The 25304-nt window shown below is 42.5% G+C and overlaps 1 protein-coding gene across 1 annotated transcript in view; it reads right to left on the bottom strand.

The window, feature by feature from the left end:
• LOC114608321 (kalirin-like) overlaps window positions 1-25304 on the bottom strand; it is a 473938-nt gene that overhangs the window by 29279 nt on the left and 419355 nt on the right. Inside the window, exons 26-32 of the mRNA XM_028752277.1 lie at window positions 22944-23126; window positions 21711-21829; window positions 18657-18723; window positions 18046-18155; window positions 8486-8555; window positions 6155-6244; window positions 352-444 (exon numbers count right to left, since the gene is read on the bottom strand). Of these exons, the coding sequence (XP_028608110.1) occupies window positions 352-444; window positions 6155-6244; window positions 8486-8555; window positions 18046-18155; window positions 18657-18723; window positions 21711-21829; window positions 22944-23126 (732 nt within the window). The remainder of the gene's footprint in view (window positions 1-351; window positions 445-6154; window positions 6245-8485; window positions 8556-18045; window positions 18156-18656; window positions 18724-21710; window positions 21830-22943; window positions 23127-25304) is intronic.

The raw sequence follows: 25304 nt of genomic DNA, 5'->3' as shown, positions 1-25304 counted from the left end.
AGGAGGAGGAGGAGGAGGAGGAGGAGGAGGAGGAGGAGGAGGAGGAGGAGTAGGAGGAGGGAATCTGCTCAGGAAGGATGCACAGAGCTGCCCAGAATCTGAGGTGATAATCTCTAAGAGTCTGCAGTGGTAACTGGAGGGGAAAATTAGTTACAACTTATTTCTTTTCTTTTATCTCTGTCCCCAAGCAAGCATGTGGAATTCTGTGGGATAGGACACATGGTCTTGAGCCAGTAATGGTGGTGTGGGCTCATCTGAGGTTCTGCTGTAGAGAAAAGGCTTCCGATGAGGGCTGCCTACTGTTAGAAGTCCTCTGGTCGGGAGAGAGGGTTGGGTGGGGAGGGGAGGTACCTTCAGGAGCAGCTGGTACTTGGTAACCCTCTGGACAGGCTTAATTAAGTAGGAAGAGATGGAGTTGGCCAGGCCATGCCGCTGCTGGATCTCCTACAAGATGAAAACAGATGTAATGAGACAGAGAACAGGGCGTGTGTGTGTGTGTGTGTGTGTGTGTGTGTGTACACTCTCTAAAAGGAAGAAGAATGGATAAAGAGAAAAAATAGACAAAGGTAGACATTCACAAGAAAATGCTCTTTAGTAGGGGGTGGAAAGAGAGAGGCAAGAGGAGAGGGACAGAAGAGGAGGAGGAGAGAGGAAGGGAGGGAGAAGGAGGAGGAAAGGGAGAGGAAGAGGGAGAGAGAAAGGGAAGGGGAGAGAGAGAGAGAGAGAAGAAACAAGAGCGACAAAAAAGAGAGATGGAGATACAGAGTGAGGGAAGTTGAGAATTGGCAGCAAAAAGGGAGGTGGTTTTAGAAAAGAAGTGGATTCCTGGAACAGATGAGGAAACGGAACAGCACTGGGGGGATAACAGGAGAAAGGAGTGAGAGTCAGTAATAGACTGAGGGGGAGCAGAGGTAAGACACGGAGGAAATCAACTAAGCCCAGAGGTTAGAAAACAGGCAGTACAGGGGCCAGGGAGAGCTGGAAGATCCAAAAACGAGGCGAGTCTTGTCTGCCATCACCCTCCTTATGTACAAGGTTACGGCTCTTCCTATCAGCCCCACCCCCATCCCAGGTGAGATCATTATTCTGTCCCTTACACAGTTCTCACTACAGTCAGCAACACCTCTCACATTCCTCAGGGCTTCTGAGCTGGAGACCAAAGTCAGTCTTAGCAATGTCCCCACTGTTATGCATGGTGAGCATCCCCATAGCTCACACCCTGCTCAACACGATGGCTTTTAGGTGCTGTTGGTGCCTCTGGTTTTAACTATTAATCCACCCTGTGCCCAAACTCAGACTGAGCACCTTTTGAGTCTCAGTGTAGTTAGGACAGAGAGGGGCATAGGTTAGTCCCTGTACTCAAGAGCTTTATAACCTAGCGGAGACTGCAACACATAGACACTGGAGAACTGCAAAGGACACAGAGTCTGTCACAGCCAATGAAAAGATAGTACCAGAAAGGGAGGTTGGCGAAGATAAAGCCTGGACCAACACAATTACCACTGTGTTAGGAAATGAGGACTATGCCTCAGCACAAAGGAAGGGAGTAAAAGAAAGTAGGTTCAAGAGTAGGAAAGGAACCAAAGCAGGAGTGGAAAAGCAAAGCTGGGTCAGCTATTGACAGGGCTGGGTTGGGGGGGGGGAAATAAAAAGGGATTTGTAGGCAAGGTTTTCAATGGCAAAATAGTACAGATCTTAAAGAGAGCAGAGACATAGTGACCACCTCAGAGAAGCTAACAGTGTCTGATCACAGCAGAGTGGTCAGAGACTGGAGAAACAGACAAACTAGAAGGTTCTCACAAGAGCCTCAGCACATAGAAAGAAAGTCACCATGTGATTGAGCAATGCTATCCCCAAGACGGACCCAAGAGAAATGAAAAGTCATGTCTGTGCAGGGACAACCCAGATGTCCATCAGCTGATCAGTAGAGCCTGTGACAAAGACCACATACTATATATCTCATTTATATGAAATGTCCAAGCAAGGCAGAGCTATAGATATGGACAATGAGTTAGTGATGACTAGTGCTTTTTTGGGGTGGGAGGGTCTGGTAACAGCTAAAATGTATATAATTATTTTATGGGGAGTATATGTGTATATACATGTTAACTTATATGGACATCCACACATGTGCATGTGAAGATCAGATATCAATATTAGGATCACAGACGACTTTACTGTTAAGCTGTAATGTAATATTTTATATTCAACATATGGCAATTGCTAGAGTAATAAAATAAAAAGATATTTAAAAATTGGGAGACTTCCAGCAGAAGCTGGTGATAGTTATGTTTCTTCTAGGAAGGGTAGTTTTTTTAGATTATCCCAAACTGACCCCATGGAGCAAGAACACTGAATTGCACGGTTCAACATTAGAAATGCAAACACATAGTGTCCTGTTTCCTGCAGGTAACATATTCCAGATCCACTTAACACATTTAGGAAATGCTGGTCTAATGCTCTCTTTACTCTAAGATGCCAATGCCTTGAAGTGACCAAGTGGACATGGTGCATGGCCCTTCCCAAGCTCCTCTGCTAGAGCTGCACTACTGCAGAGATCAGCAGACTTTGCCTAGCCAGGGGCACACCCGGATGTACGCTGCCCTCAGGTTTGAATCAGAGAGTCTGCATGGCTTCCTGGGTGATGCTAACAGATCACATCTGGGGCAACTGCTCTAGACTGACAAGCTGACAACTGCCAGGGACAAGTCCTGTGTGACTTGTGTAGGACTGAACTCATCAGGAAGGTCTAAAAACTGGAACAACTCTTGGCTTGTCCTGGACATTTCAGCTCAGTTCTCAGAAGATACTCACTAAAATCTTGGTGTCATGGCTGCAGGTGAGTGGAATATGAACTATTTGCTTTTTAAAATTTGGAGCTCATGAGGGTGACAGGTTAGGTTGGGATGATCAAATATCACTCCATCTCCTTTATCATAAACTGACTAGAAATAGGGACACAGAGAACGTAGGACTATTGGAAATATAATATGGTACCAGGCATGGAGACATGTACAAACAGGAATCAGGATTACATCACCAGGTTTCAAGGGTCTTGGATGGAGTGTGTGCGCATGCAGAAAGGTACTTTTGTTGGCAAATTGCCACAAATTCTATGATAGAGACACAAAGCACAGGGCATGCATACAGTGTAGGGTTGTGCAGGATGCAGCATTTGACTTTGTGAAGGATAGGAATAACTCTTCAGTATGATGTGTATTCATATATTCACATGTTTATTTGTGTATAGGTGTCTCTGTGTGGGAGACAATTTTAGGCAAAGGAAACGCTGGACAAGCATAAACACAGAAGCATCTGAAGGATGTTGAGGGCGCAGAAATTGTGTCATTAAAATGCTAAGTGGAAGAAGGAAGGGCGCAATCCATTTACAACTTCAAAAAGACCCTCACGGATAACTCTGATGACTACCCAACCAGAGACACCTTAAGGAAATGCACTGTCAATCAAGAGAAGCATTAGTATAGAGAATCCAAAATAATATCCAGTAAATCCTGGTATCAGCTGAGAGAAGTACTTTTCTTAGACTTTTATTTTATTCCAGCAATTCCAATTTCAGACACTTGAGGCCATTTTTCAAATGAATTCTATTTTAAAAAGCCATATATGTTTGCTTCTTACCTAGCTTCTCCCACTCAAACTACCCCTTCATCAATCAACAAGATCCCCACAGAATCAGTCTACTCTGGTGGTGTCAGCCTAGAATGATGCTCAAGAAGTTTATTTCCCAAACTGGAGCTCAAGACCCTGGTTGCAATGCCTTTGTGTTCTTCTAGGGCTTAGCCTGCTACCTTACATGCGTTAGAAGATGCCTCAGAAGCAGTGAATGCAGTGAGGCTGCAAGATAGGCTGACGGCTGTCGCACATTACTGAAGGAGCTTCTGTCACTTCTAACAGGATTAGCAGAGGCCATCAGTGTCAGTCTGTTGCTCACTGGCTCTCTTTCTTTCTCTTTCTTTCTTTCTTTCTTTCTTTCTTTCTTTCTTTCTTTCTTTCTTTTGTCTTAAAAATTTTAATTTTATTATAAAAGACAAACAACACATCATCCCTTTCCAGAAGATACTGAGAAATAACCAAACAAAAAAAGCTTTAGTACAGTATTTTGAAAATTATATTTTCTAGGGTAAGAGGGATTCTTTTTTCCAAAAAAATATATCACACACAAACAAGTGATTCATTTAATAAGACTTTCAGACTTTAATGCTTCCTTACTTGGAATATCAGTGATAAAATAAGTGAAAATTTTATCTACTCTTTATTTTTTTGCTCCAGAAATACTTTTTAGAAATTTGTACTTAAATATAGTTGTTATTTTTCCTATTATGATAATGTTTTGGTTTCTTTATTTCCCTTTGAGTGAGAGGTGCTGGCTGGTAGAAGATACAAGTGAACCCTTAAGGCATGCAAGATCTCACTCAGGCTGTTGGTTAACTTGGATGCATACATACATAAAACTTACCTGGCTCCATGTTTAAGATTGTACACTTCCTGGTTATGTGTTATATCTCAAATGGAAGGGTGGTATTAGCAATGAATTGTATATATACTCTCTTATAGAAAGACATATGGGGGGATGATGACACCCATGGTATCTGATGCTCCTAGCAAGCTGACTTTTAGTCATTTTCAGGTAGATTAACTGTATCTGAGGCTAAAGTAAGACTTCAATGATGAGAAATTACTAATGTCCTACCAGAAGTGTCAAGAAGAACTCAATTATCAGTTTAGCTATAAATAAGTGTTATAATAGCTTAAGCAACCAAATACGACACCATTGTAGCATGTTTCTTTGAGTTACAATTGCATATGCATTCCCCTTTTGCTTCCTAAGGATTTGAGATTTTGTGGTATTATGTGGATAGAGAATAAAGATAAAGTTTGGTTTTGTTACTTAATTGTTTTTATTGGAGATAGCTTGTATATAGTTGAAATTACAATTGTGATTTTAAAAATGATGCTTTCTGTTTTCCTGTTTATTAAGGGAGAAAAGGAGTTGGTTTATGTAGGAAATGTAAACACTTAATCTGATTCAAAAGTGCCTTTTTGGTTACTTTTCCTTGGAACTATGTTAATTCTCATCACCTCCAAAAGCCTTTGAGAGGATTAGCTGCATAGACCAATACTGTTCTATATTAGTCAGTGCTCACTGACTTTCATTTTTCCTTATTTTTAACTTTCTGTCTCACACATCCCTTATGCCCTTCAATACCTTTTGATTGGTTTACTTTCTAACCAATAGGCCATTCTCTTTTGGGGGAAACCAACACTAAATGGACCTGTCTCAGTAATCCCCCTCCCCTAAGACTGCTCTCATTCAACATCCAAGGTTCTGAGAAAGCAGAAGATCCCAGCCTTCCCATCTCTTGATGTCCATGACAACAGTGTTCATCTCTGGCTGTACAACATCTGCCACCTCAATACTAGCCATATGTCATAGCATTGGGCCAACTCATAGCATCTCAGAGGAGTCAGGAACCAGTATTTATCAACGATAGCCACAGTGCAAATGAAGATTATCAGTGAAGTGGACTACAAACTCGGGTGGGTATCAGAAACACACTGGACTCCTTACAACTCAGGCTGCCAGGCTGTGTCCAGAAAAGATTCTGTCAGCTGATCTGGAGTGGGGAATTTGTACTTCAGAAAGATGCTCAGGCGGTGCGGATGGGCCTGGCTCAGGGACCACACCTTCTGACTGCTATGGTTGAGAAAATAAAACTCCTTGACAGCATCAGCTATATGATCACATCCATAAACACAAGGTCTACGTCTAGCTAGGTTTGGTATAGAAACATAGAATAAAAATTGCCTCATCAAAATCACACTTGAGATGGAATGGGGCAAAACTGAAGACAAATATTGTTTTGTTTTAGTTTTTTAAAATATTTTATCCATAAGATAAAGGTTTAGTGTGGCCAGGAAAGAAGAACAAGGAAGAAAGGGCAGACACTTATTGCAAAACAGAGGAGAGTACCTTCCCTCCCTCCCCTCTTTCTTCTCCCCTCTCTCCCCTCCTCTCTCCCCTCCCTTCTCTCCATCCCCTCCCTTCCCTCTCTCCCCTCTCTCCCCGTCTCTCCCCCTCTCTCTCCTCTCCCTCTCTGTCCCTGGACTATCAATAATGAAAACCACAGCTTACATCAAAGAAGGTGCCTGCGTGCTCCAGGATAAGCTGGTTGGAATCAGGCTTGTTTTTACAGTAGGTGACATACATCTGAAATTTGTCTGCCTGAAAAAAAACAAAGACAACAAAAGATGAGGACCCACTGGTTCCTCCCTCTCTTAGTCGGGCTTTCTACTCTTGTGGTAAAATGCAGTGACTGAAAACATGGGGGAAAAGAGTTTATTTTATCTTACGGTTTGTAGTCCATCATCCATGGAAGTCAGGGCAGAAACTCAAGGCAGGAAGCTGGAGGCAGGAACTGACCCAGAAGCCATGGAGGACTGCTATTTACTGGCTTGCTCCTCATGGCTTGCTCAGCCTGCTTTCTTATAGCACCCAGGACCACCAGCTGAGGGGTGGCACCTCCCACAGTGAGGTTAGCCCTCCCACATCAATCATCAGTCAAGAAAATGCCTCCAGGCTTGTCCACAGGCTAATCTGGTGGAAGCACTTTCTCAATTGAGGTCCCCTCTTCCCAAATGACTTTAGCTTGTGCTAAGTTGACATAAAGCTAGCGGTTACATTTCCCTTCCTCACAATGCCTAAAAGGCCCAGCATGGCTGCACAGCGACTGAATTCCTTATGGAAAGTGCCATGTGTTCCCTCAGCCCACAGTCTGTTAAAATGCTACAATGTTTCTTCTCTTATTGGATTGCAGAAAAAGCCTGCTGAACAGAAGTTCAGTTTAATACTAGGCTATGTTGGGAAGAAAGAAAAAATGGTAACATGTTCTGAAGTTGTGTAGAACTTGCTTATCAACTACCCTCACTTTAAATCATCAACAATCATGTTCTTTTTCTTGGAAAAGAACAAAGGCCATCCATGCCCCCTTGAGGTAAATATAAACAACAGAAAAATAAATAAATAAATAAACGCTCAGAGGGAGATCCACTTATATTTCAAATGCCTTCACTAGAGGGAGCTTGGGAGCCACTTACACTAACACACCCTACCCCACCACTGTCAGAGTGACAGTGATTCCCAAAGAGGTTGTTACCTTAAGCCCCAGACCTCATGAACTCACCTCTCCACTGAGAAGATGAATTTTGAAAACTAAGTGTTTTTTTCCCATTGGTGGACTACTGTCCATTTCCGTGTCTTTTGAATACTTGGGCTATCCTCTCCTGAGAGGGCAATGTACATATGCACTTATACCAGACATCACTGGTATCATTAAAGGTGTTCTGAAACCAATTTTAGGGCTTTAAACTACTTAAGAGTTAGTAATTATCACCAGGAGATGATAAAGCATATGTATTTTTAATTTCAAAGGGAACCCCCAAATTGCTTGAAGTAACACAAAATAATCCTTTTTCTCCATGTCCAGACTTGTTTTTTCTATAATGTCTGTGTAGGAGATTGTAAGTTATTTTTATCGGCATCTTTAGGAGCTATGCATCAACTTGCATAAAACAAGATGGCTGCCTGAGCCTTTGTGAGGAATGGAAGTAGGCTTAGAGGCAAACTCGAAGAGTCCATGAAAAGAAGGCCTGCCTGGGAGTCAGGTCCTGAGTTGTAGGACCAGCTGGGATACTTGTTACATTTCAGTAGGTATTCTGCCTTTTATCTAAGATAGACACAGGTCTGAAATCCAAAACACATCCATAGTCCTGTATGCTCCTAAGCATAAGCTCTCTAGACTGTGAATAAATTCTGACAGGCCATTCTCGGTACAGATTACCGTAACTAAGTAATTATTCTAGAGCAGAATTCGTAGCCTGGGGAGGATTTAGTTACATTTGGTAAGTGGTACTTCCAGAGTTCTCTGAATTTATATCCATGAGCCTGAGCTCAGAATGGTGTGCACTGGAGAGGCTACTGAGTTTTAATGTTCCAGCTCAGATGATTAGAACCTGGTACATCTGGCCCACCGACTCCATCTATGTCAACAGCAGTAGGCATGAGGGCAGATGCACACTCATCCCATAAGTCAGAACTGGGAAGGAGAGTGCAGGAGTCTGTTCTTCTCTACTAAGAAAAGCAGTGTAACCAATAATTAGACAGATGGTGTCTGCAGGTTCTAACTTCTAAATCTACTTCCCAAAAAAGCAACAAGCAGTGGCCTGGTCCTACTCTCCTGACCTCATCATCTAAGAAAGTTCCTAGAGAGGCAGAGGTGGACCTTGAGTGACATCATAGGTTTTTCCAGGGATGGCTCTGTGTACTATCTTTCATAGATCTACTCATGATGCCTCTGCAGCACCTGGTCGCAAGAGTAACGGCAATCCTTATGCCAGGCATGGGGCAGAGGCTCCAAGCGGTACTCCTGGAAACATCAACAGTAGGGGAGGAATTTAGATTGGTTACCCAGGTAACAAAGCAGTGTCCCACATCCTCAGGCAGCTGCTCGTATTTCTCCAGCTCTTTGAGGAAGATGCTGTGAAGGGAGAGAAAGGATGTGTCAGACACCGTGGTCTAGAGGACCCCACTTACAGGATTGTACTAAGGTCAACATAACAATCACGGCCCAGTTACACGTGGATTCTGCACTCTATACGTGAGGTGAGGAGCTGGCTTTTATGTTGGTACTTGTTCAATTAAAATGTACAGTAATTGACTAACCAGTGCTACTTAAAACAGTCCTTCCCCACTCCCTCCAGAGGTTCATGAATTTGAGCTAAAAATAGATAATGAAATACCACAGCTGTATTAGAGCTTTCATTTTATCAGCAATTCTGAATTTATCTTGTTAACCCAACTACTCTGAGCATACCATAAATATATATAGTATATTATACATAGCAAATATTTATTATATATATTTACAGTATTATATATTATAGCATATATTATATACACATATATTATATATAATTATATATAGTTAAATATAGTAGATATATATAGCAAATGTACAGTAAATATATTTTGATGTTTATAATATATATATATATATATATATATATATATATGTATAATATATACATAGTCCCAAGATGAACCTAAAGCTGAGCTGGAAGGAAGTTCAATCCTTCATGGGCCTTTTAACAACTTTCAGCTTTCTTCTTCCACTGAGGGCAAGTATTACCATACAGATATCATTAGTGAAGAGTATCTAAGGGTGGGGGAGGGGTGGGATGGAGTTATTTACTTATCTGACATTGTAGGTGTCTAACTCATGGTTCCTTTCTATGCCAAAACATTATAAAGGAATGATTGCACCGACTTCAAAGTAATGCATGAAATAGTAGGGTCAGTTTTAAAGGATAAAAGTTAACAAGCCAGCATTATTGGGATGGAATTTGCTTTACAGAATGTACTCAAGATCTTACAAACAAAAAATAATTATGAGGCCTCAGGGAAGCTTACCTCTGGGAGTGGGAAATATAGTCTTTACAAAGAGCGATTTGATAAAACCATCAAAGTCTCAGAATGTACTCAGGCTTTCTTCAGCCCGGGACTTTCTCCTTATAGTTCATCTACATGTATACATGACATATATTCCTGAGCACTGATAATGCTGTCATTTATAATGGTTAATATGGTTGGCAGAGAACAAAATATTTGAGCTATAGTATAGCCACAAAACTGAGTAATTTGGAGACATATTGGCCCCCCCCCCCCCCACAGAGGCAACACTTATTCTGTCTCTTCATATGGGAGATCTCCTTAACAAAGTGAAGATAGCAAGGAGAGGAACGAATGTATAGAGACCATGTCACCCGTTATCTAAGCAGGGAATATGTATTCTATTTCCAACACAGGAAACTAATAAAACAATTTTTGTAGAGAACCAGGTGAAGAGATAGGGCGTGGTAGCTGAGACTAATCAAACTTTTCTGTTTAATTTTAAAATTACTCAAATGGATACTTCACAAACAAAGGTAAGATATCTTGTATTATCCCAATACTTGCCTCCACCGTGAGGGGAAAAGTTCATTTTGAATTGACTCATTCTGTATGGTCACCACTATTCATACACTTAGGCAGTTTCTTATAATTATTAAGTGGTCATAAATATTATACATATTGCTTGTATTTTCAATGATATACAAAGATGTTTTGGTGGTGAATATTAATATGTGTATAATTTAAAAATATTTGGCAAGAAAAGAATGCCAATAATGATTAGTAAGATCATAGGTAACATTTTTCTTCATCAATCTGTAATTTAAATTTTTCTATAATACATGGTAATTGCTAGAGTAAAAAAATAGAAAAGACACTGAAAATTTTGGGAAGCTATCAGAACTCATCTGGCAATCATCTTTCTCCTCATAAATATGAATTTTAAAGTTTCTTAAACTGACCTGTGGAACAGTGCAGTTTGGGCTTTAGAAATGCAAACACACTCTCAAAAACAATCATGTCTATTGCTGCATGCCCTATGAATTCTAAAACAGAAATAGGAAAAAGTTCTTAGTAATGCTAGAACTCAGGATCAATACTAGCTCAAGGCCCAAAGGGAGAGAAACATTTTTGTTGCACTAAGGCAATCAGGCTCATGTTTGTGTGTGTAAGTAAGAAAGTGTGTGTGTGTGTGTGTGTGTGTGTGTGTGTGTGTGTGTGTGTGTATGTATGAGCATGTTTCATATATCATTTACTTCTTTTAATCTTTTGAACTGAGTTTGAGTATACTTTTACTGGATGGTCATGGCTGCAGATGAGGGGAATATGAACTATTTGCTTTTAAAATCTGGAGTTCATGAAGGTAACAGTTAAGTTAGTACAATCAATATCACTCCGCCCCCTTCCCTGGGATGTGTTTAAATTACAGCCTAATGGCTGACAACACTCCCACAGAAGCTGCACACTCCCTTGCCTGTTCTGTGGCAGCATCTTGGTCCCCAGCACCTTAGTGACTGCATGTCATAAAATATGGAGGAATGAGAGATCTTTTAGAAAGGAATAAGACTTTTAAAGACATGTTAAAACTGAAGCAGTGTCACCCCTGTCAAACTGTTACAACACTTATTGATGGCACTTGTTGATGGTACTCTCCCTGTGTTGAATTCTGACAGGGAACTCTACCGCCCTGAATCAGTTTGATGAAAGTCTCCCTGCTTCTGGGAAGCCTTCCTGGAATGGTTCATGACCTTGCTCAGAGGCTTGTGTGACACATCAAAGTTGTATAGAGGTAAAGTTGTTGGAGCCCTTGTGTGTGTGTGTGTGTGTATGTGTGTGTGTGTGTGTGTGTGTGTATGTGCTTGCTGTCATGCCAGTGTAGTGAGAGCCAGAAGGTTGTGGTGTGGGTTATAGAGGAACAATGGACAGCACATATAAAATGTGAAGGTGGGAGTCAGGACACTGCTTCCTGGTGGAGCCAGGCTACATTCCTATGTTCTTCCAGTGGCACTGACTAGATCCCTACAGACTCATAGCCTGGACTCAAGAGGCTCTAGACTGCTGGGGCTAAGGGAGCAGTTAGCATAAGGAGAGATAAGGAACTGAAGGGCAGTCAGGAGCCTGAGCACACTGGCCAAGGAAGGGAGTTCTTCACCACATCTTCAGCACACCTTGGGGACCTATGTTCAGCATGGGCTTCTTGGCCCTGTTCCTCCATTTCACTCTAGAAACTTTAGTGTTGGTGAGGGATGAGGGAAGATGCATAGCCTCCAATCTTAAGTAGCAAAAGCAAGCCTTGCTACTGAATGTGTTTCCCAATACTCCTTCACTAGCTAACTTGTGTGATCAGATGAACAATTTACTTGCACACATTATACCAAGTAATGTTAAAATGAGGCAAACTATAAAAAGGAATTCTCCACCCAATGTTACTCATCTCTAATAAGATCTCTAACTAAGATGCTGCTTAGCAACAAGGCAAGAAAGTGACAATATGTGAAAAGCGAAATCAACATTACCATGAGGTATCTAAGCCTGACTGCTTCTTTGTCTGTTTCGATTGTCCACAATCAGCCTCAATGCTACGAGCTTACACACAGCACAGACAACAGCAAGAAGATCACAGCCGTCTTCTCTAGGCTCTGCTTAAAGCTGGTAGTTACCCTTCGACTGAGGATCTGGGACCCAGGGAAGTTCAGTAGCCTTTCCTTCTGCTAACATCTGGATATTAACGAAATGGCACCTGGGTTCTTTGTCCATGCCGGTCTGAGTAGCTCGGAAAGTGTCAGCTTCCATAAAACAAGGGGACAGAGCTAAAATATAGTTAAGAGGCTGCATTGAGCTTTTCCAGTAAAGGGGATACAACTAATACCACGGGCATTAGGGGTGCGCGCACAGAAAACACATACTTAAAGCAAGGCTGGTAGCTGCAGCCTATGGGTGGCCTGAAGCATGAACTGCACAACCTCTTTCTCTCCACTTGGTGGAGCCAGTGCCTCACCAAAGCCCATTGGTCTTCAAGGGGAAGTAAACCAATTTTTGTGACAAAAAGAAGAGGGAGAAACAAAACCAAATCCAGACAGATGTGTGTGCATATGTGCATGTGCGTGTGTGTGTGTGTTGGTGGAGTTGAGGACATGATATACTTTATTTATTTATTCATTAGCTCATGAGAAAACACATCTCAGAAACCACACTTTGCGCATGCTCCTGAAACCCGGTTTTTACCATCTCTCCCTCCTCTCCCTGTTGAGCCCATTCGGCACAGTCTCTTAACCTACTGACTGACTACTACTCCATCCATCCTGTCCCCCTTTTCCTTCTCTCTCCCTCTCCCATCTCCCATCCCAAATCTTCTTATAATCCACCCTCTCTGCCCCCTCATTTCTACACCATCTAGGTATTTTGGTTCATTTTCTCACCTTACCTGAGCCCTTTCCTGTGTCCCCTTTCAGTCAGACTACTTCCCTCTTAGTCCCCAAGACATGTCTGTGATCCTAACGGGGGGGAAAAGATCAGTATCTGTGCCTGACCATCATAAAGCAGGGGTGATCTGCGCCTCTCTTACAAACTCTTTCCCCATCCTACCCTTTGACACCGTACCTTGAGAAGCATTTGTTCAAACTGTACCTTTTCATCAAAGAAGCCATCCCCACCTCTTTTGAGTTCTATCTCAAATATCCTCTCTTCATTAAGCCTGTCTGGCTCCTCCACTGGACGCCATTGTCTTCCTCTTGAACTAATTTTGTGCCTCGACTCACCCCTTCTCACAAGAGGTCAGAGTCTGGACTGGATCCATCACTGGGAACAGCTTCATTTCACAATTGGAAATAGTCTGACCCAAAGAAAACACTCCAGGGAGATGATCAAAGCGTGGTCAAATGTGGTGGCTCACACTTTAGTCCCAACCTTAAAAGGCAGAGGCAGGTTCAAGGGTAGCCTGGTTTATATGTTTTAGACCATCCAAGGGTACATAATGAAATCTTGTCTTTTTTTTTTCTTTTAAGCAGTCTTTGCATAGCAGCCTTCCTAGCATCACGAACCTCCCTCAACCTGGTCTTCACCTCTCTGTGCACCCTGACTGTTCCTGACTGACCCTGTTCTGGCCACATCATAGACAGGACGAGGGGTAAGGAGTGAGTGCAGGGATGGCATGGTGGGGAGGCTGCTGTGCTTGGTCTCCCACCTTGCCCTTGCTGACAACTAATCCCCCCCACCCCCAGGTTATTAGTGTAGAGGTGTGGGACCCGACTGACACAGCTGTGGAATTAATGGGTGGGAATGTGACTTAACTGTAAATTAAACTGCTAATAGCTAAGGTGTTGGGGAGGGAGAGAGAAGACCTAAGAGATTGTAGTTAATTCCCTGGAATCCAGTGTCTGATCTTGAGGGGAAATCACGAGTGCGTGCATGCGTGCATGTGTGTGTGTGTGTGTGTGTGTGTGTGTGTGTGTGAGAGAGAGAGAGAGAGAGAGAGACTCTGTCTCCTATCACTCTTTCTACTATAAATGAAGGGAGCTAAGCATAATAGCTGAGAGGACCCTCTGGGCCCTTACACTACAGACTTCATAAAAATGTTACTTTCAAACTCATATGAATATGACTAAATCCCTCCTAAAACTGAATAGGAAGAAACGGAGCTGGAATTTAACTGAAAGGGAAGGATTTTAACAAAAAGCTGTCATTATCGAAGCAGAATATCTAGCACGGCAAAGTGAAAACAATCACTATATTTTAATTGCACATGTTAGATTGGGCAAAACTTTACTCTTTGGGGGATCTATTTATAGAACACACCCCATTGTCTAAGTGTTCCAGGAAGGCTTAGCAGAATGCAATGGAAACAGGCCTGAGTCCTGTGTAGACAGCACAGCCATCTTTGATGTAGCTGTCTAAAGAAGGATGACGTGTAAGTGGGGGAAGTGGAGAGCAGAGTCCTCATCCCGCTCAACCTCCAACCAGGGCGGAACCACTGCCTTTGTGAACTAAATCCTGCATATTCTTTATAGAAACAGAGAAAATAGAATTTCTCTACTTAATACTCACAAAGACAAAGGTTCTTGAGGCACATCCCACCATCTTGGATACACACACATGTGCGTATGCGCGCGCGCACACACACACACACACAACTTGTCTTGGTAGCCATTTTTCAGAGACATCATTTGGATAGATCAGTAGTCCACGGCTGAAATGTAACCTCTGACCCAGGCACCAATTTCCCAGTGGCACAGCTAATTATGTCACTAAGGTGGGACTGACAACTGTCAATCCCTTTCTCTGTATTAGCGTCCCACAAACTTCCTTCCAACCCCACCTCCCTTACAGTCTGGACTATAGGTGGATACCATGGGTACAGACTAGCCATGATGGGAGTATGTATCTCTGACAAACAGCACTGGCATTGCCATTTTGAAAACATAAACAAATGGAGTTAGAGCCCCCAGCAAATTCAGGTTAAAAAGCTGATGGCTTCAGAGGGGTGCAGAATCCCTAAGGAATAAATAAGTAGGTGTTATGGCAACTACCTAGCTTCCTGTAAAGACAGCCCAGGAACTCCCTCCTTCGTTTAGAAATCTTACTATTGTGCTGGTCTAGGATGCTCTGGTACTGATGCTGGGAAGTCATACATATATAAGAGCTTTTCTCTGTTCTGAGATGTCCACAAGCAAATAGCCAGTAATGACTTAAATGGCATTACCTACAAGTTTGCAAGATGTAATCTTATTATTAACCTACCCATTCATCCTTCCATCCATCCTTCCACTTGCTCAGTGAATGTCTGCTTTAAATTTATGTGGTTCCAGGTTCATGGTATGAGGTATTGGATATACAGTGAATGGTACCATTTTCTAAGGAGTTTATAGTCCTTGCAGTTTCTAAGTTTGGCCAATTATCATTTTATCTTTATTTATTAGAGATTTTAGAATTGTTATATTTTCTCTATTAATCAAATCCTGTGTGCCTCAAGTAGAAAGCACACAATACAGTAAAACCTCAGCCCCTGGCTAATATAGGAAATTAATACACAGCTTGAGATCCTTGGATGTTCCTTTGAATTGTGGATAATTTAAACTGTTAATTTCTTTTAGTCGGTAGCTTTCCGAACACACTGCAGAGTTCCTAGAGTTGAAAGCAGATACACAGTAATTCAGCATTATTACTAGGATCAATTATGATGTCACACTGAAATACAGTGGCTTTGTAGGCCAAACAGTAGGATGCAGGATGTTCTGCACAAACACTGAGCAGTCCTTTACCACAATGATATCCCAGGCTAGCCCTCCATCCTCCTGCTTCAGTCTCCCAAGCGCTGGGATCACAGGCACGGGCCACTACCTTCTACTTACATCTTTGTTTTATTATTGTCTTTTCCTTTTCTGCCATTTATTTGTCGTTTTTCCTCTCAAGTTTTACAAAATGCTGCTCATTCAACTACTACTTTGTTCAGGTGCTTGATTTGTATAGTCTATCTATCTATCTAATATTTATATAGTAATCTAAATTACTATAGTGTAGGAAACTATATAATCAAGCAGTAAAGAGGCTGGTGGGGAAGACAAAGAGATGCTGCTCTGGAAGGAAATTTTAATCTCTGTGGCATCCTTTAGTGTGGTTCTTTAACGTTCTGAATCAGTAACGCGCTTGGCAATGTTGTTGGGAAAAGTGTCTATTCCCTTCATTTGCAGAGTGCAGGATTTCATACGGTTTAGTTTGAATTTAAGGAGAGTTTGTTAGAGCTGCATTTTGTAAGTTAGAGGTAGAATTGCAGGTATTTAGGAGACGATAGTGGCATTTATCATGGCTTGCTGGAGTGACACCCTGAAATCAGAATGAGAAGCAGGGCTGAGTTAGATATGCTGTTATTAATGGCTCTGTTTTAAGCGGATAGTCTTCCCCCTTGTTTTGGAAAGGGCAGAGCTGGCTGTGGTGTAGAGATGTCTGTATTCAGCCAATGTGGGAAGAACCTAAGGAGAGTGAGATCTGCTGATGACATCTGAAGATCACAGTTAAACCAATAAACAGTTATTACCATTTGCCAGACTTCTCAGATAGCCTGGAGGAGATGGGGTGGTGATGAGCAGGGCTCAGATTATAGAATTTGGGGCCAATGGTCAAGAACCTTTTTAATAGGGTCTTATTAATGTGACAGTCATGAGGACAAAATACTTTGTCTAGAAATTGCCAGGTAAACCAAATAAGGATGTTTATGGATAAAAAGATAAAAAGAGGAGTGGAAATTTTTATTAATAGTCTAGAAAGGCAGGGCACATCCTCCTCCAGCTGCAGTTACTGACAGGTTATTTAGCATGCTGTGAGGACTAAACGGTTTACATCACTTTAACTGATACCTCGGCGGGGTAACTCATCACAACAGTGACTCTCCATTCCTTCCTGAGCCATGAATTCTTTCACACCAACTCCTGCTTGCCTGGGGGTCCTTCTTAGCAGAGAGCCCTACGGAGGCACCATCTTCCAGAGTGGGACTGTCCAATACGGGAGCCACTCTTTCTCACTTATGACTATGTAAATGTATTGAAATCAAGTACAATGCCAATGACGCTCCTTGGCAGTTCAGTAGCTGCACAGACACCATGGTTGCTGTGCTGGACAGTGTACTATAGACTTCACTTCTGCAGACAGTTCTCAGACAGCGTTGTCCAGTCCTACCTCAGGGTGGTCCTCCATTTGTGCACATGGTCTCCTTGGGACTTGTAAGGCTGGCTGTGCTGTCTCCGGTGTTTCTATCTCAGCACCAAAGTCCCAGGAGTAGCTCCACTCAACTTCCTCTGTATCAGGCTCCTGAGAGGCCTCAAGGACTCTGTGTCACTTTTTTTTTTTTTCTGTATCTCAAGAGTCTCTCTACCTGAATTTTAGAAACCAAGTTATTTCTACCTGTGGGTCATACTGGTATTCTTGCTGACTATCTACTGACAGAAAACACATTTAGCATACAACAGAAAGGATTCTTACATCAAGCTTGGAAAAATAGGTTGTGAGGTTTTAGTGTTCTGTGATTCTACTTGAATAAAAACATAGTGGTGACTGGCGGTGGCTTCTGAAAGTTATCAAGAAATGTGATGTAGCAAATATTTTGGAATATTTATATACATAAATGGTTGAGGGCAAGGATGATGGGAGAGTCAGGAATGGAGGAAACCACTCAGACAAATGTTGAATAGAATTTGAAACCCAGAGAGCACAGGTGTAGGATGGCTAGTCCCGAGTGACTGCTAAGTCAGGACTTCCCACAGCCTTGATGGAGTAAAGCCACTCTTGTTTCCTCAATGTGCTGGTAACCATGTTAACTGTGCAAACGGGGATGCTGTTTGCTCCTCATGAGAGCTGGTAAGTGGCACTGCAGAACAGTTACTTCTCTTTCCACTAAGAATCCTGAATGACTGTGGATATGATAAACAAGAAAGGAGTCTGGCAGCAACCGACTAGGAGATCTGACCAGGTGAGAAAGAGCATGTCAGGTGAAATAGAAGGTGTACCAGGGGCTTTGATCCACTCGATGGCAGCTGGATGCCTAGCGTTTACCCTGTCGGTGTGCTCTGCTGTTATGGAACATAACATACTTGTTATGGAAGTCATAGATCTCCTGGATGTTGCCAAAGATGATGTGCTCCTTATTGAGGATCCCAGGGGGTATCTCCTCCACACCACTGGTCATTTCCCACAGGTAGGTCTGTAAGACAGTGACAGATGCATCACCAACAAGCATGCCACAAGAGACCCGGACAAAAGAGGCCCCTCCATCATGAGGCGAGAGTGGGACCGTGACTGCATACAGAGTTAAAAGGTGAAGTGTTTAACAAGTGGAACAGAAAGCAAGAAAACCTGACTGCTACATTACTCTGAACCTCAGCAAGGGCAGGCCCCAGTCTTGTCATTCATCGGATCTGTGTCACGGTTTATGTTTTGAAATGAAGTGTCTGACATACTTTTCTCCCCTGATGCTGCATCTTGTTCTTTTCTTTCTTTTTCTGTTTTTCTTTTTTCTTTTTAGACTGAGTCTAGCTCCAGCTTGAGAGAAGTGTAGACCGTTTTTTAAAAAAGCACTTCAAACCCCTGTACAGCTGTGCTGGACTCTGGAAGACCTCCTGACGGCCCTTTGTCAATCAAGGGATTGACAAGGGCCGGGTGCCGTTTCTGCAATGGGGCTGGGACTGACCGCTTCGAGACTTACCTCCAAGCACTCGTGTAAGTCCCTTACATAAGCCTTCTCCGTCTGGAGCAGTTCAGCCATAATGAATCTAGAAGGAAACGAATGGGCTTTCAGTTGCTTATGGATACTTTGCCTCCTCTCCAATGTTACTTCCTCACCCTGCTCTTGTGACACCTGAGTGTCGGGCTTTTGGCTATACCAGTAAAGCTCTTCCCTCTCTGGAGCTCTCTCCCCCTGGTCATTTACTCTCCATCCTTTCTCCAAATCTGTGCTCAGCCAGTTCCACTTCCTTGTGCTCTCATGGCTACGCCACCGTGCTGATATGCATGGGCTGTCAACTGTATGTGTGCACAGGCGTGTGTGCACAAGGTATGTGACTGCTTGCACTGTAGCTCAGCACCTAGACGGTCTGAACGACAGTTTTCTACGTCTCTCTTACAGCTCCCAGGAGAATATCTGCTCAGTAGTTTATAGATTAACACTGATATCATTCAGGACTCAAACAGGCTCCAAGTCAGGCAGAGACCCGAGCTCAGGGCTTTACAGTTTTTTGTAAAGAATCAGGTTGTATTCATGGCTGTTCAGTGTCTGGCATAACTACTCACCGTAGCTGCTGTAACATGAGAGGCAGCACAGAGTAAGTGCAGATATGTTCCAATTAAAGCAGGGTACTAAAAGTTTTATATGTTCTCATACGATAGTCTCTGTTTGAATTCTTCAACCAGTTAGTTTATAATACTCATTTTTAAATTATAGACTACACAAAACAGGATGAGCTCAATTTAACTTGTGGTCCACAGTTTGCTGATCTCTGATCTTGGTTGGTTCTGTTTGGCATTTAGGCAGTTTCTCCAATGAGATTTATTTACATCACAAACCTGTGCATACAAAATTGGCATATTCTATATAGTTCACAAGTGATTGATGCATTTCAGGTTCCTGTGAATAGAAGTTTATGCTCTGTATCTTTAAGAAAAGGACCCCTTTCTGGGACTCCTAAATAACACACCTGACCTGAGCATAGATTTTCTCTACATAATTTTTATTAGAAATAGTGCTTGCTAGCCAGCGTATGATAATCTAACCAATACACTCTATATATTTACACACTTATCTTACATTCTCAATATCAACTTTGCATAATAGTTCATACTAAGAATTCCTGTTTCCAGGTGTTCTATCACAGGAAAAATGTGAGAACTAGTGTCCTCAAGGTGTGTCCTTTTGAAAACATGACCAGAAATACTATGCAAGTGGTGTCTCCCCAGGATCTTCATCTTGCTGGGGTTTTCCTTAATGCAATGTATTGTTGTGATAGTGGCCTTCTACTAAAGTTAAAGGATTGATGTAAAGACTACACTTTTGCAGAAGTCAACTAGCCACTCTCTTCTTATTCTTCCCCTGTTTGTAGAACAGAAAGTGTGTGTGTGTGAATATTGCAGTTAGACAAGCAGGAACTGAATTATGAATCTGTCAATCACTGGAAGCAAGACCTCAGGACTTCTTATCTATAACACAGCTGACCACCCAGGACTGTTCCAAGGATTAAGTAAGATCCTGTGAGAATCAGCCTGGTGCACAGGATTCTGGGAAGTACTCAGAGATTAAGCCTTAGGTTGCTAAGAAACTAGGTAAGATCTAAGGAGCACAGCTGGATTTGGTCATTGCCTTGGGTTTCCTTTCTTCCTCTTGTTCTCCTACCTGCTTCCTTCATGTTAGCCATGTTTATAATGCACTCCTCCATTCTTCCTACTGCCTGTGGCTTGATGTTCTACACAGGCATTATTTCCCCTGAATATTTATAATACTGGGATGGTTAAATGGGAGGATGTGGGACTCATGAATACAGAGGGCTGGCTGAACTTGGAGAACAGAGCAGAAATCTAATGATAAATTGGTCCCAGCTCTCTAAATGGATTTTGGCTCTAACCATTCTTATACTGAGAAAATATGATTCAGTTTATAAAAATCTCAGGCAACTTTAGATTCTCCCATAATGTTTGAATCTTATCATCCCTTTTCTTTCTTAGCTGCCTCATCTCCATGTGGGTCAACTAGACATAGGAGTAAACTTATCAACTTTACCTCTGACATCTACAATTTACTCTTAGGGCCAGTTTCAAGATACATCTTCCTTTCTATTTAACATATTATTCTCCAGGTAGAGATTGAAATACAAATATCTGAACCAGATATGGGCATGCAGGAAGGGAGATGTTGCAATCTCTCATGCAGCATCTTATTTTCTTCTGGACCAAGCATGTCTGTAAAATTCTGATGCTATCAATTGTTTTTCCTTCCTCCTGTCATTCTTTCCTTTTGTCCTTCCTTCTTTCTGTCCTTCCTTCCTTCTTTCCTTCCTTCTGCCCTTCTTTCCTTCTGTCCTTCCTTCCTTCCTTCCATACCAGAAAGAAGAAGAAAGGGAAGGAAAGAGTTAAACCAGGAGGGGAAGTATCTGGGCCAGGAACACTGCATGAACAACTGCATCTAATGTTCTTGCTGCCAGGGGAGTCAGGGACAGTAATCAGTCCCAAGTGTTACTTGAACAGGGAAGAAGTCTGAAATGAAGCCCACTTAGGTAGAGCCAAATATTGAGGAGTCTGATCTTTATTCAGAGGGCGGCACAAAGCTATTTGAAATTTGGAGCTGGTGAGAGATGTAACAAAGAAAACATGGTGTATGTGATGTCAGCTGTGAAGAGTCAGAATTCTGGATCTATTTATTATATGTGGACTGTGGCATTTGGGGAGAGTTGCTTAGCTTCCCTAGGTCTGATTTCTGTTACGTGGAGTGGTTTGGTTTGGTTATTATTGAGCTCTGACACTGTGAAATAAAATTTGATGGCCTGTGGGGTAGGTATGCCTTGGGAAGCCCCTGTTACATGAAGAGCAGTTGGATGCAGTAGAGAATGGAGAGGCTGAGAGGTCCCCAGTCAACCTGTCTCCTCAATGTCTATTCCAACACCTTCAGGTAGACCAGATGACCCATCAAGCCGTCACAAGGGATGGGTGGTAGGGGAAATTAAGGGAGATCCTACTAGCTAAAGTGGGAGCCTCCCCCATCCCCCACACATACTCTTTCTTTCGAGCTGACTTCCGTTTCTCTTCATTGACCTCATGGTTAGCATCCCGGAGCTTGACCTCCCGATCCGAAAGGCTTGCTGGGATGATGTCCAGCTCTAGGTCCTTGTTATCCTGCATGAGAATTATCACAGAAGTCACCTTGGGGAAGCAGTAAAACAACCTCATGGAAGTGGGTGACAAGATGTGTAATCCTTCAAGGTCTCCCCATAGGATAATTCTGCCTTTCAAGTGAAAAAGGTGTAGAATGTTCTGGCCAAATAGTTAAGGCTACTATCTGTAGCTATAGACATGTATCTGTTTTCCAGGCCTTTGGCCTTGATTAAATCTAAACACGAATCAGCCAAAATTGGTTCTTCGTCAATAAAATAAATGGGAATCAGAAACATAGGAGAGTCCGAAAACATCTCATTCTTCAAGAGACAATAAACTATTTTTATTTAAACAAGCAGTTTCCCTTGGAAACAGGAACAGAGTTCCTGATCAGTGACTGAACCTTGTAACTGCTCATCCCTGCTTGCTTAAGTCATCATTGGTGTCGCATGTGAAGGAACCCACAGAAGAAAACTCACTGGCTGGGGAGACGCTAAGCCTTAAGGTTTAGTGGTTTGACCACTTTATGTGAGGCTGCTCTGCTTCAGAGCATGGGCCTGTTTAAAGACATAAGACTGGGAAATCCTAGGATTAAATGCCAAGCTGGATTTAGCTTTCTAATTCATAGGTTACCGACCTCTATTATTAAAAGGAGATTAAAAGACGGTCTTCCTTTGCTTCATAGAACTTAGTACCTTCTTTTAGTTGAAATGTCAAACAGCCTTTATACACACTGTGACCCTTATTCCTGAAAACCATTCCTATATACGTGAGAGACTCTAATCACTGGCTCATTAACATAATTGGTTAGATGCTAGTACTGATGAGACCAAAAGAAAGGGTTTTCTCAACAGTTAACTACAGGGAAATAAAAAAGAAAAACCCTCTGCTTCATATTCATAGCCTTGCTCCTAGCCAGCCAATTCTGCAGTACACTGAACATTAATCATGGTGGGGGAGGGGGAGATGAATGGATCAGCATGCCCCCCCCAAGCCTGCTAAAAATGCATGAGGTTCATGGGCTCCTCAGCTCAGAAGACTGCCTTGGAAACACACTCCCTCAATGGCGATGCAGCTAGGGGCTCTGAGGGGAGGAGGAAGGAGGCAGCTCCTGTGTACAGCACCTTATACATACCTCCGTGTTGACTCCCAGGGCTTTCTCCAGGGAGTACCGGTACTTCCCCATCCTCAGGGAGAAATCTCGGTAGTGCTTGTCCACCGTAGTCACCCATTTTCGTATCTCTGTGGCATGGATGTGGCCCTTTTCCACAAAGCTGTCTGCTAGCTGAATCAGAAGCTTCACCTTCTCTTTTGTTTGCTGCCCCAAGAGATGGCCTAATATTACTGGATCACATTATTCTCAGCCCCCTTTGCCCCAAACCCCCTCTGTTCTGCACAGTACCTCCCAGTGGATGCTAGGTTTGCATGGCAACTTTGTCACTCACCTTTTGGGTGACCTAGAACAAATTATTAAAATCTGTGCTCTGTTAGTTTCTTTACCCACAAAATAGGAATCATAATAGCACTGCTTCATGAAGTTATTGAGAACATTAATGGGCCAACAATACCTACTGTTTAGAACATGCCCAGTACATAGTAGGTGCTTACTCGAGCCACTGTAAGAACCTTTGCTATGGAGCACTGGCTTTCAGGTGTGATACGGCCACAACTTTCTTGGACTGTCAGCAGCTCTGATCACCTCAAAGAGAGCTATGTAAATTTGGGCCTATTGACTTTCCATTACAGAGGAGAGGTGGGGCTTCTGAGGCCTAACCTCCCCAAGGATTTATAGACAGTTAAAGGCTATTAGGAGGGAAGTTCTCACAAGGCCATGACAATTCCAAAAGATATATAAGCAGTGAACAGTTTCTGGGGGCAGTGACACTTCCTTCAGTGGTACAGTGGCTTGTAACTTTCCCATGTTCCTGTGAGTAACTCCTGTAAGTTCCTAGTGAGTATAACTGCTTATTTGGTCTGTCATTGGTACCTTAACTAGATGAGAGGCATTTGTTCATGTCTGCAGAACATGCAGAAAGTTTACACAACTAGTTAAATCAGAAACGTTAGCCATTGCTATTGATATGAGATCCCTTATATTAATATAGCCATTTATTAACTTATAGTGCATGCTGTCATCATAGATGAGATTCATTTGAGTTTTAAAACCTCTTTAAGAAGCATGCAGAGGGAGATGGAATAGATTCTGTGAGCCAGATGCAAAAGCTCAAGGTTCAGCTTTTAGAATAGGTCCAAAATCACACCATCAGTAATGAGAACAGTGTTTGCCTCTGATCCTCTGTTCCTAGTTCCCGACCCTCTCTGTACCCACGGCAGGCACTAAACATCTGTCAGCTTGTACAGGCTAGGATCTGATGAATCTGACTAGCAGACTTCTATCTGCTCTACTGAGATTTTTTTTTGTCTTTCTGTCTGTTCGAGGGAGATATTACGGGGCTAACCTGTCAAGAGTCTGACGTGTGTTGAGTTAACTTCATTTGTAACAAGAATACATTCAGGATTTCCTTTGTCTACAGTTCTCTGTAGAGAGCTGTGGGTTGGGCTTCGGGGATAAACAAAAGGAGAAATAAAAAAAATATTCATTTGCCCCTATCTAAAATCTCTAGAGGGGACAAAATTTTCATACAAAATAGTTGATGGCTTGGGGCATCATGTAATTGAATGTCAACGTGAGAAGTATGTTACAGCAGAGGGATTTTACAGTGGAGGAGACAAGGCAGAGCTGTATGGGAAGGCAGGGAAGGCCTTCTGGGTAAGACATGGAAATGAAAGGGTGAGGACAGCAAAGGCCTAGTCACCTTTTAATATACAAACATGGATTTTGAAACTAAAACTTATCAGAAATACCTGGGAAATCTTGAGGAAAAGGAAATAACATTTAAACAATATGCTATAAGGAAAATGTTCTTTTGAGAAAAGGAGGAGGAAAGTTTGAAAGATAGCAGATCTTTCCCACCTTGCAAGATGCAGAATGAAAAAGTTGATAAGCCAGACACCATGGAAAAGAAACCTGATGTCACAGGCACCACTGAGAAGGGTGACCTTAAGGTGAAAAAGCCTGAGAGAGAGAAGCCTGGCCATGGTTAGGGAAACTGATAGGTACTACCCAGCTGCTGTGTGTTCCAGAAAGTTCCAGCATCAGAGGAAGTCCAAGGCTGAAAAGTGGAAAAACAAAGAAAAGATTCTAGCCAGTGTCACAAAACTGCTCAGGGCTAACAAGAATGCTGGTGATCACACAGCTAAGCTTTGCAGGTTGCACAGGTGTCATCCCACTGACGATATGCATGAAGCTGCTGAGCCACAGCAAAAGCCCTTCGGCCAGTGTGTGAGACAGGCACACCATCAGCATCCTGAGACCATCCTTACAGAATACCAGGGGATCAAGACGGTGGTTTTCCTTATGCAGCTGTAGTGGCTTGTTACTTGTAACTGGACCTCCCCCTTCAATGGAATTCCTCTGTGTAGAACACATCAGAAC

Source organism: Grammomys surdaster, unplaced genomic scaffold (assembly GCF_004785775.1).
Source record: "Grammomys surdaster isolate TR1022 unplaced genomic scaffold, NIH_TR_1.0 125889, whole genome shotgun sequence".
Taxonomy (NCBI): domain Eukaryota; kingdom Metazoa; phylum Chordata; class Mammalia; order Rodentia; family Muridae; genus Grammomys; species Grammomys surdaster.
Note: the sequence above shows the minus strand (reverse complement) of the source record. Positions and strands in the feature narration are given on the sequence as shown.